This window comes from Rhincodon typus, chromosome 22 (assembly GCF_021869965.1).
Source record: "Rhincodon typus isolate 14 chromosome 22, sRhiTyp1.1, whole genome shotgun sequence".
Lineage (NCBI taxonomy): Eukaryota > Metazoa > Chordata > Chondrichthyes > Orectolobiformes > Rhincodontidae > Rhincodon > Rhincodon typus.
The window spans coordinates 19,360,519-19,372,689 of record NC_063353.1 but is presented as its reverse complement, the minus strand read 5'-3'; the positions used below and the strand labels follow the sequence as shown (position 1 = coordinate 19,372,689).

The 12,171-nt window shown below is 37.1% G+C and overlaps 1 protein-coding gene across 1 annotated transcript in view; it reads right to left on the bottom strand.

Annotated features, from left to right (window-relative positions):
* The window catches only part of gramd4a (GRAM domain containing 4a), a 146,768-nt gene extending 135,428 nt beyond the window's left edge, over positions 1–11,340 (bottom strand). The window contains exon 1 of the mRNA XM_020518497.2: positions 11,135–11,340. Coding sequence (XP_020374086.2) covers positions 11,135–11,296 — 162 coding nt within the window. The 5' untranslated portion in view covers positions 11,297–11,340. The remainder of the gene's footprint in view (positions 1–11,134) is intronic.
* Positions 11,341–12,171: the final 831 nt, after the last annotated feature.

Here is a 12,171-nt window from a genome sequence, read left to right as displayed (position 1 = left end):
GTGTGGAGTAGGTGCATGCAAAATATTGTTTTGGAGGGAATACCAGGATCTTGACCCAGCAACACTGAAAAAAATATTCAGGAGCTATTTCCAAGTCAGTAATGATATGCAACTTGGTGGGAACCTGCAGCCATAAACCTGCTGTCCTTGATTATATCTGTTAACTGAAGTCAATAACTTAGTGAAAAAATAATTGAGTTGGATTTTATGAAAATTATGTTGTGAAAACTATAGAATGCTTAATTTTGGTTGCAAGCTTTTACAAGCTGATTGGTTTTTTTTGTGCTTAAGCTATTCACAGCAAGTCTTATTTTTGGCTTTGTAATGCGGTACTGTTCAGCAAAATGAAGCAATCTGCAGGCAAGTGGCAAAGTTTTAGCACTGAATTATAAAATGATTCGAAGAAGCCTCTTTCACATTTGAGCTTAGCAGACAATTTCTGGCTTTGCAGTATATACAATTAAATTTAATCGTACAACAGAATCACACAATTCATTTTTTATATTACTAAGTGGTGGGGATGGTGGAGGATCAGGATTTCATTATCGTTTGGCAGAAGGTGTGGGTTTTCAAGGGAAACCTTCATTTGAGCTTGGTTCATTTGGCAGGGCTCTCGGTGATCTATACAAGACGAAAAATTTGTTGTCCAATTCATTCAGAATCGGTCACCTCTTTGACATGTAGGGGATATCACTTGGTATAAAATGGTTGTTTCATATACCTACAGAAAATCATACATCGTATATGAAGAGACTTACAAAAGAACATAAGAAATAGGACCAGGATTAGGTCATCTGGACCGTCGAGTCTAGTCCACCATTAGATAAGATCATGGCTGATCTTTTTGTGGGCTCAGCTCCACTTACCCGTAACCTTCAATTCCTTTCATGTGCAAAAATCTACCTTTGGCGTAAAAACGTTCAGCAAGGTAGCCTCAACTGCTTCACTGGGCAGGGAATACACCTTTTGGGTGAAGAAGTTCCTCCTCAACTCAGTCCTAAATCAGCTTCCCCTTGTTTTGAGGCTATGCCCCCTAGTTCTGCTTTCACCTGCAAGTGGAAACAACTTCCCTGCTTCTATCTTATCGACTCCTTTCATCATTTTATATATTTCTATAAGATCCCCTCATTCTTCCAAATTCCAATGAGTACAGTCTCTGTCTCTCCTCATAAGCCAAGAGAGATATCTTAACACCATATAGAATGCATCACTTCTCTCTCCTGGAATAGAATAATCTGAAATCTTAACAATTCAGAATTACTGATCATTTTGTGGATGTTTACTGATCTTTACTGCCTGGCAGAATTCACATCTGCTGTGTTTTATTTGTTTCCTCTCCATGCTAAACTTCACAAGCCAAATGCCTGAAGTTAAAAAAAACCTAAGTCCATTTACAGGGAAATTTTTTTTCCCAAAAGCCACACATAAATTACAAAAGGTTTTTCTTCATAAACATGTAAAAGTACTGATGTAGAAGCTATAGAAATAATTCACAACTCAACCATAATCAAAGATAGCACAAAGTTGGCTCAAAACAAAATTTTCCAGCATTGTTTTATTACAAAGCTTTTTTTTAAAGCAGTATTTTTTCACCTCAGCCAATTAAAGCAAACTACATTTTAAAGTCACAAGACATAAGACGCCCATCATGCTAGAGTTAAAACAAAACAATATTAAGTAAGAGGAATTCACTTGTACATTTATTTAAAATCTAACCTAATATCTTCAGGTTCGAACAACAGTATTAGTTCATGAAAATATATATGGGTAGTTTTTAATTTCAGAAATTAAAGAATAAGCAAAGAAAAACTTTTCTTAAAACTGCAACAGAAAAAGTGCTGTCTATATTGCAATCTATATTAGCTAATTTAAAGTTAAAAATTCACATTACTATGCATCTATCAATAAAATAATTTCAAGCAGATAATCCAAAACTTGCTTCTGCAAACATGTGTGGTGTTGACTGCTGAGATGGAAGTGACATTGACAAGATGCTGCTGTTATATTGCTCTCTATGCTACTCTGCGGTAACTGTCCCATAGTTCAGCACTGTAGCATGACAGCTTTCAGGTTCAATTTCTGGATACAGCTGACCCTTCATGGGTCAAGGTAAGCTACAAAGCAATGTGAGAACCATTTTTTTAAAAATAACAGATGGCCTCTTCCTGTTACATTTATCTCAATAACCCAAACAAACAGCTTTCCATTCCCAAGTACATCCAACTGGGCACAGCAAAGTTATTCATGACCTCTTACTAAAAGCAGACCTAAACTACAAAGAAAAGCAAACCCTTGTGTATAGTGTGCTATGTTTTAATTACCATTCTTTCTTCTCCAGGAGAGCTCTGCAGATTGCAAAATAAAATTAAGATTATAACTGTTATTTTACATTCACTTTACTGTGAAATAAAGCAAATTAATTGATTCATATCTGGATTCATCTTACTGAAACATTTCACTGTCATGATAAAATACTGGACAGATCCATATGCAAAACATATAGGGCTAAAATCACCGTGCCCAGCAAACAGGTGTAGAAACCATAATGTGATTAACCCACATCTATTAACCACAATGAGGGTTGCTCAGCTCAGCTAGTGCACTGCTGACTTGCAATGCAGAAAGACATCAACTTCACAGGTTCACTTCACTTATCAGCTGAGGTTACCATAAAGGTCCCATCTTCTCATGCGAGATATGGTCACCCTCAGTTTAGCTCACTGCCAGTTGTCAGTCTCTGATGAGTAGACGAAATTCCTCCGGGTCCATTGGTGTTTTTCACTTGATCAAATGCAATGCTGGCACATTATTTCAATTATTTCAGTGCCTAGTCACTGCTAACTGTACCACTGACTGGCTAAACACATTAGGAGGTGGTCAATATCAGTAATAATTAATATTACATAAATACAGTCTGAACTGCAAAAGAGTTGCATTGTGGCTGCAGCAAGCTCTGCCATTTATGCAAGCAGTGACTCTGACCTGAAAAGCAAAGAACGGCACAATAGGCTCCACACCCCCAAAATTCTTCAATATATGCCTTGTCGAACTCCTGGCATGTCCTTGATCCAGCAGCACAAGAGCAAGCCATTCAGCCCACTGAATTTGGCTGCCTCTTTGCTACGGTGACCTCAAACTAACCCCAGTGTTCTATACTCTCACCACAGTACTGTAACTATGCCAAACTAATGTCAATGCTTCATTTTCCATAGCCTTGGAACAACTGCTTACCTACCAACAAGGTCCATCAATCAAGTCTCATTTGACATGGCTGCATGTCCACCCACACCTCACAGCTTACATCCACTGTCAGATATTTAATCACTAATGTTGTATCATACAAACAGACTGCATGACACTCGCTGATCAACTTTTCTTTCTCTTGCAGGACAAAGATGTCACAGAATGGATGAAACAAGAGCAAACTGGAGAGGGACAAGCATGCCTGCAGGTCCTAATCCCCATGACAAAGACGGCATTGTCCATTATTGGCCAAATGCAGGGTTGTCAACATTCTGTAACATTTACTCTAGTATTCCTGTCATTTTTAAAGTATGTGGTTCCACAATCATCAACGGCCCTATGGCACCTTATCAAGGCAGATCTGCTAATAAGTATCAGTCATTTTGCCTCCGAAAGACCTTAAAGTCTAGTTCAATTCTCTTCTTTTACCCACATATGTAAACTTATCACCAGATTCTCTTTCAATGCAACCTGAACAATTTTTCCCTCTCTAGCCAAAGTGAAGCAACTGTTATATCTGTTACACTGATTAACATCAACTCATTAGCAAAAACCAGGAAATGAAGATAGGCCCTTCTTGTCTTCAGATGAAATGATAACCAGATTGGTATAGATAATTGCAAATCTGATCATCTCTTCGTAAATTCAGAGTGTCTATGCAAATTGGGAATAGGAAAAAAGTGACATAACAACATTTTTTCTATGACGGTGCATGTTGAACAATTATACCATTAAGTGATTTCTTCTCTGAAACTTTAGATAACCCTTTAGATCTCAGAATCATCTGTCTCAGGCACCCATCAAATTATTAAGCATTTTGCATAAAATTTTATAAATCAGGAAGAGGAATATTCAGAGATGATTCTGAGATCTAAAGGGTTATCTCAACTTTCAGAGAAGAAATCACTTAATGTTATAATTGTTCAACATACACCATCAAAGAACAAAACTTTATTATATTGTGCTTTTCCTATAAATCAGAAAGAGCAATATTCAGACTGCTTGTTAAATCCATTGGGAAAATTATGTGGAGAGGCAGTATAATATCCATTATTACTTCACTTTCAAAAAGTAGCCATGCTGCTGTCCGATAAAGTAAAGATACTATTATAATTTGGAATAAGAGAGGTAAGCTTAAATTTTGTTGGCTCTGAAGAGTCAATGAACCCAAAATATTAACTCTGCTTTCTTGCCACAGATGCTGCCAGACCTACTGAGCTTTTCCAGCAATTTCTTTTTGTTAAAGTTTATTTAATAAGTTGCTTGTTTTAAAAAATTCTGAGAAAGGGACCTGAAATGTTAACTCTAATTTTTCCTTCACAGATGCTGCCAGACCTGCTGAGCTTTTCCAGCAATTTCTGTTTATGCTCCCGATTTACAGCATTGGTAGTTCTTTCGGTTTTTGTTTTAAAACATGTCTAGCTCTACAAATCTCAGACCTCAACAAATTACACTCTCAATTTACATTATTTCAATAAGTTAATTGAATCTGTCCAATTGAAGAATCACCTTATCGGTTAACTCAATTCACTCCCTCAGAACTGAACTTGTTGAATCCAATTAAGCACTTTATAAATTAAACTTGTCTCATAAAAAAAACAACAAAGATGCTTTTATTGCAATAAGTAGAACGTTTTGAAAATGCTTTACAACTCTGAAGCAAAATCCAAACAAGGTGAACTTTGCTTCTTCAGCACAATAAGGATAAGGCCAGTTAAGGAGCCAAACTGAATGGAAGCCACTGTGTAGGGAGAGTAGCAATTATGGAGGAGGTTGCAGATATTTTGAGGAGTAAAGTCACAAAAGGATTTAAACTTGCAGGCCTAGTGCTAAAATCTCGAAGCAATAATACTTCCTAATTCCACATTACATATTTCTGCCTTAGCAGCCTTTGTTCTGAAGTGAGTATTGCAACCATTTATGTAATAATTCTCATCCTGGTTTTGTGTCTTACAGGATAAAACACCCATAATAAAAAGCAACTTTCTGCATAAGAACTGCAATTCTCCAAAAGACATCTCAACTACATTGAAGAACAAATCTTGATCTAGCAGGGAATGAAGTGGCAAGAGGTAAAGTCCCAGAACAAAAAAGATATATGGTACCCCAACGCTCCTTCCAGAATAACGCAATACAACATCCCATCAGAAAGATTTTCATTTAGTGATTCAAAGAAACCCATGGAAATAGGTCATAAGACAGCATTTTCCACATGCACATAACTTCTGGGCAAGGCAGTTTTCTCACAAGCAGCAGCATCAGTGTCAGCACAGCTCACACCTGAAGATTGCAGTTGATCTATCCACTCAACCAACATCATATATAGCTGATATATATCAGCTAAATAGTGTGGGCAAAAAAGACAACAAGCCCCTAGCAAATCATGAGCTAAGTAGTACAGGTGGAGGAAGGAGCAGAAAGCTTGTACATATGGCCAAGGTCACCTTCCTCCACACCTGGCATGTCAGGAGCACATAGTCTAGCTGTAATTGATACCTTGGAGTACATTATAACATTATGAATAAGGAATGATGCTGAGTTGCCTGTCTAAAATGACAAAAAAATTTGGAGAAAATTATAGATGAAATCATCATCACATATGCATATCCACAGTGCTGACACAGAAGCTTCAATAAATATGGTGCAGAGTTCTTTCAAAAAAACTGCACAACCACAATACCAACAGAGGTGCAGACGTTTCATGACCAGTAGCAGAATCTTCCAGTATATAAAAGAGACCATCTATCCTGTGGTGCCTATGCTGACAGTTTGAAAGAACTGTGCAATTTAGATCCATAGCCCAGATTTCTCTGTATAACACTGCAAATTAATCTGCTTCAAGCACATACCAAATTGCCTTTTAAAATTTCTGGTAGAATCTGCTTCCTGAACACTTTCAGATAATGCATTCCAAATCTCAATCTTCTGCGTGGAAAAAAAATTCATTTCCCTTCTGGGATAACAAGGTGTAGAGCTGGATGAACACAGCAGGCCAATCAGCAACAGAGGAGCAGGAAAGCTGACGTTTCGGGTCTGGACCCTTCTTCAGATCCTTCTGCTTCTTTTGTCAACTATTTTAAATCTAGAAATTCTAGTTACCAGTCTCCTTAACAGAAGATATTTGGAACATGTGCTCAGAAAGAGTCAAATCCAACATGTTCCCAGTAACAACCAGATACCAGACTCCACCTGGTCAAGAGTCCCAAAATGTGACCAGAACAGGTTGACACAAGCCTATTACTTTGGTTCATGGACTTCCAGAACACTTTGTCCATGAGAAAATTTACAAAATGCAAACATCAGTTTGCCACAGTTGAAAGAAGTAAACACACAAAATCAAAGATCATCTGTGCTATTACAAGAAATGCACCATTGAACATATAATCAAAAATGATCTGACTGACTCTGGAATCAAGTACGCTAGTCAATACAATAATGATCTTTAAACAAGGAATGTGGTGACAAATCAGGGAAACACCAGGTTAATAAGACTAATATCCGGAAGTAATGTGAAGTGGCAAGGGTAATATAACAGCTAGATGCTACAGGATGCTGGAGAGAACATTAAAATTGGTGGAAGGAGTTACTGCCTAACAGAATATACTGAGTTTCTTCAACAAAATTGGGAACTTTTTTATCAATGAAAACGTTGTGATATTTATCAAGGAGACTTGTTAAATACTTGTATAATAGTACAAAAACAAAGAATCTTGTATGTATTCAGCATCCTTCACATCTTCAGGATGATGCTTTCCAGTCAATAGATTACCAAAACCATGGCTTACAAGTCGATTTCAAAAGCCTCCAAAAATCCTTACAAAAACTGGGTCAAACTTATTTTCACCAATTACAGAACATCTCATTTGAAATGTGAATAAAACATAACATTTCATGTTAAATCAATCTGGTATTGTTTACTAAATAAATTAATTGTACAACAATAGCTTTAACAATAATAAAACATCTTAAATTCATTGTCTTCAAAATCCAACACAATGTTCGTCAAATTCATGTTAAATCACTTTGGTGAGCATTAGATGAATCAAATTCACCACTTCCATTTTCAGAATCATTTCCCCACAACAAATCAGCTGCCTTTCTATCGAAGGAATTCAATATTGACATTTTGCAAAGACCTGCCTGATGACAGTTTGACTACTAATAGCATCCCTCAATTTGGCAATTAAACCAAACAAAATATAAGCAACGCAGTGTATGTATTTCCATTCTTTGTGAAGGTTTCTTTTTTCCATCAATCACCCACCTATTCCATTCAGCACCAACATGATCTTCAAATGGCTTGTTGAAGTGCACATCCAAGAGTATGAATGACATTCATTAGACCCCCAATAAAGCTGCAACATGGGTGTTATTTCTTCATAGCCACCTCTTTTGATCTCATTGATTTTGTAGACAGACAAATTAAGCCACCCTTCAAGTAAATCATGACTGAACAGATTGTGGCCCAAGTTCAATTTACTGCCCCAAAACCCTTTGACTCTTTTCAATCCATCTACCTCTGCCTTAAAAATCTAAAGTGACTCTGGCTCCACAGCTCCCTGGGGAAGAGACATCCACTGACAATATTTCTCGACATATGATTTAAAAACTTCTATTTAAGACATGTCCATTAATAAGCAGCATTATCTCATACAAACCACTGGGACATCTATTCGACACATTATCAATCCGTAATTTCATTCAATCCAAATCCATCAAACTGCTGTTATCAACACGCACAAATTACTGCACAAAACTTGTTGTTTAGTATGGTTTTACATCTGAAAGTTACTGGAGGCTTTAATTTCATTCCATTGGTCATGCAGGCTACAACATGAATCTTGACTTGTCTTTGTTGTCATTTTCACCACAATTGTTTTTACTCTTTCCAATCCATAATTTGCTTGGTAGGCATATCAAAGTAAGTGCTTTGATATGCCAACGTGTTTTTGCTGCTGACTGATGACCAATCAGTAACTTATAATTCTGGCAACAGGTTTTCTTGGTAGTCTTTCTGCATTCTTCGTCTTCTGCTGCAACACCAGATGGTACAGTTCAATAACACATCTCCACTAACTAGCTATTGTTCTGAAGACTTAGCTGTACTCAAAACTTGCTTTGATTCTTAAGTGAACGTACACACTGCAATTCTGGTGAAGATGTAATCAGTTTAACAAGTTAAGGACACATTCCAATGCATGATTCTCAAGATCGGGACAGTTCCCTGTACATGTTCTCATAACGCATTTGATCTTGGACATCTCCAGCATGGATTCCATAATTTTCTTCCATTCTTCAACACATTTTTCATCAACACAACATTCCCTCACTGCAGCAAATTTGCTTGACAATTTTCAAACATCAATAGCTGTTAGCTTGAAAACAACTTCACCTTTCTATTTTTGCTGGAGAACTCATTTCTGTTCATCATTTGGCATGCCATGCATGGTCTGCTCTAAGTTGACATAATTGTCTGCTTGATCTGTGTCCCCACACAGTATAAGTTAAGGAAAACATGTATTTCTGGGATGAAAAATTAAGGATGACTATCAATGCATTTTTGTTTCTTACCCAATACGCAAAAGCAAGATTTTTATTGCCAAAAGTGGTCATCTTATTTGCTATGATATATGATTCTTCTGAAATGCACTCAAATAGAGCACCCAAATGACACACTGCTTCACAAAAAGCAATGACAATCCTGAAAACTTTCATGTAAATAGCACTTCATACAACATATCAGATCGCTTTATAACCAATGAAAGTACTACTTGATGTGTAGTCACTGTTGTAATGTGAAAAAGTCAGCAACAAATTTACTCAGGCAGCTACCACAATCAGCAATGTGATGATAATCAGATGATCAGCTAATGTAGTTCCACTTTACAAGAAAAGTGGATGAGATAGACCAAGGAACAATAGACATCAGTGGTAGGGAAATTATTGGAGAAAATAGTGAAGGAGAAAACTAATCTCCCTGTGGAGAGGCAAGGTTTGATCAAGGATAGTCAGAATGGCTTTGTCAGGAGGTTGCCACGCCTAACAAATCGGGTGGAATTTTGTGAGAAGGTGTACTTCGTCGGAGATACAAGTACTTAGATGAGAGTAGGCCAATTGATGCAGTTTATATGGATTTCAGCCAGACCTTAGATACCACAGGGATTGGTGTTGGGTGTACCACAGGAATCAGTGCTGTTCCCTTACTGCTTGTGATATTCATAAATGATGTGGATGAGAATGCCAGAACGATAATAACTAAGTTTGCAGATGACACAAAGATTGACCAGATGACTGACAACGAGGCGGAAGGCATTGGGTTAAGAAAGATATAAACAGATTGGTTAGATGGGCAGGTCAGTTCCAAATAGAATCTCACCCTGATAAATGTCAAGTGATGCACTTTGGAAGAAGGAATGAGACAAGCGAGTATTTAATAAAAGGCAAAACTCAAAGAATGGTCAGAGAAAAAAGGGATATTGGGGTGCTCATCCATACATCCCTAAAGATGTTAGGACAGGTTAATAGGTAGTTAAGAAGGCACATGGACACTGCCTTTACCGATTGTGGCATAGATTATAAGAACAGGGAGGTCATGTGGTGCTTTAAAAACGTTAGCTAGGCCACAACTGTGTGCAGGTCTACGACACCATAAGAAGGATGTGATTGCAAAGGAGATTCACCAGAATATTGCCTGGGATGGAGCATTCGAGCTAAGAAGAGAGTTGTTTTATTTGTAGCTGACAAGATTGAGGGGGGGAACCTAATAGAGGTGTATAAGATTATGAGGATTATGGAAAAGGTGAATAGAAAGCAGTTGTCCCCCATAGTTGAAGGGTCAATAATAGGCGATGTAATTTTCAAGTGAAAGGCAGGAGGATTAGAGGGGTCTTGAGCAAAGTCTTTTCATCCAGAGGGTGGTGGAGATGCTGACTGCACAGCCTGGGAGGTAGTTGAGGCAGGAAACCTCACAACCTTTAAAAAGTACTTAGAAAAGCACTTGAAATGTCATAACAGTCAAGGCTATGAGCCTACTGGAGGACGGTGGGACCAGTGTAGGTGGTAGCATGTTTTAGCTGTATAGAGTTGATGGACTGAACGACCTCCTCTGTACTGCATGATTCTGTCTGGTTTTGTGATGTTGAAGGAGGGATAATCATTGCCTCTGATCTTCTTCAAAACAATATTGCAAGTTCTTTGATGCTTATCGGAGCTGGAAGATGGGGACTCAGTTTAACGCATCATATAAAACAAGTAACTTCAACACTGCAGCATTATGCTGCAACGTCAGCTTTATTTTTTGTGCTCAAATTCTGGACTGCAACTTACACCTGGAATCCATAACTCAGAAGCAAGTGTGCTACTTCATTATGCTTCATAGAACTATAAAATCAAATAAATCTCTTTGATCAGTACATTACGTAAATCATTTAACAATTAGACTTGTTTTCTCCTTGTCCTGATAATTATTTCACATACATTCATTCAACTGCTACTATGATCGACCAACTCAGTTAGCTCTGGAACCTTCTAGAGGAGTTCATGAAAATTCTTGTCAGAATTTTGCAAAATTATTAGAATTTTTTTCTGATGTTCTGATCCAATCTATTAAATACTTTAAAAACAGCAAGATCTGAAAAATTTACCCTAGTTTCCTTCTTTACAACTTCTTCCAAGCCTTAAAAATTCCATTATAATTATCAAACCAGTGCCATCAACACAACCAGCCAGACTGCAAATGAACACAAAATATCAAATTAGACCAGAGTTGAGTGACAAATTAGCAAGACAGTCTCTGGAATCAAGTCAAGCGCACCAGTGCATTAACTGTATATCAATTAACCATAAGTGAAGAAAAAAAATCCACCCATTTTTTAAAAATATGAATACTTACAGGGTCCTTTGGCTCTTCAGAATCCCTCATAGAGCATCGAGCAGATTTCGCAGGAATTTCATCACCACATTCATTGTCTGATGCATTGGGAGATTCTACTAGATCAAGTATTTCATCTCGCTTCTGTCCTCTAAATCTTATTTTGTCAAATCGTTTCAGCATGTTCAATACAGAGTTCTTTTCCTTCACTTTAACATGGTGAATGTTGTTCCTGATGAAAAGGAAAACATAATACTTTTACCAAAATATTTTCCTGTGAATCCAAGAAGCATAAAGCCACTAGGACATGCTTCTTTAATCACATCCTATGAACAAATAGTCAATTCCCACAGAAATTAATAGAATTACAGATGAACCAAAATAAAGATTTTAAAATATTCCAATTGGATGTGGAGTATCAAACAAATTTTACTTTATTTTCTATTATAGGACAAGTGACCCACTAAATGCACACCCCCACCAATATATAATTATGTATAATCACCTTTGAGCCATTCACAAAGTAAACCATTTTGCTGTAACTAAAGCATCTCATTACAAAATTATTCATTTCTAATTTACAGGCGTATGATCTAACTAATGTCACAAGAACTTAAAAAATGAACATCATCTTCCTTGTGCAAAGATAAAGCAGGTCACAACTATCACCATAATATCCACATATTTCACACTTAAAAAGTCAAATGATAAATTGTTCAGTCACGTAAAATACACAAGCTCAGGGCAAGATCAATCACAAACCATGTTTCAAACCCACAAGCAATTTAACAAAAACATACCATATGTGGCCAACACCCTTAAGACAGTATAACTAAAAATCAGTCTAGTTTAATATGCTCTGAGCTGCAAGGTCCAGAAATAAATAACATGTATAGTCTCTCAATCAAATAACCCAACAATATACAGTTGCTAAGTGGATTTCAATTTTGAACTGAACTAGCAACCAAAAGTCACAAACAAAAACAAAATTGCTGGAAAAGCTCAGCAGGTCTGGCAGCATCTGTGAAGGAATAAACGGAGTTAACGTTTAGGGTCCG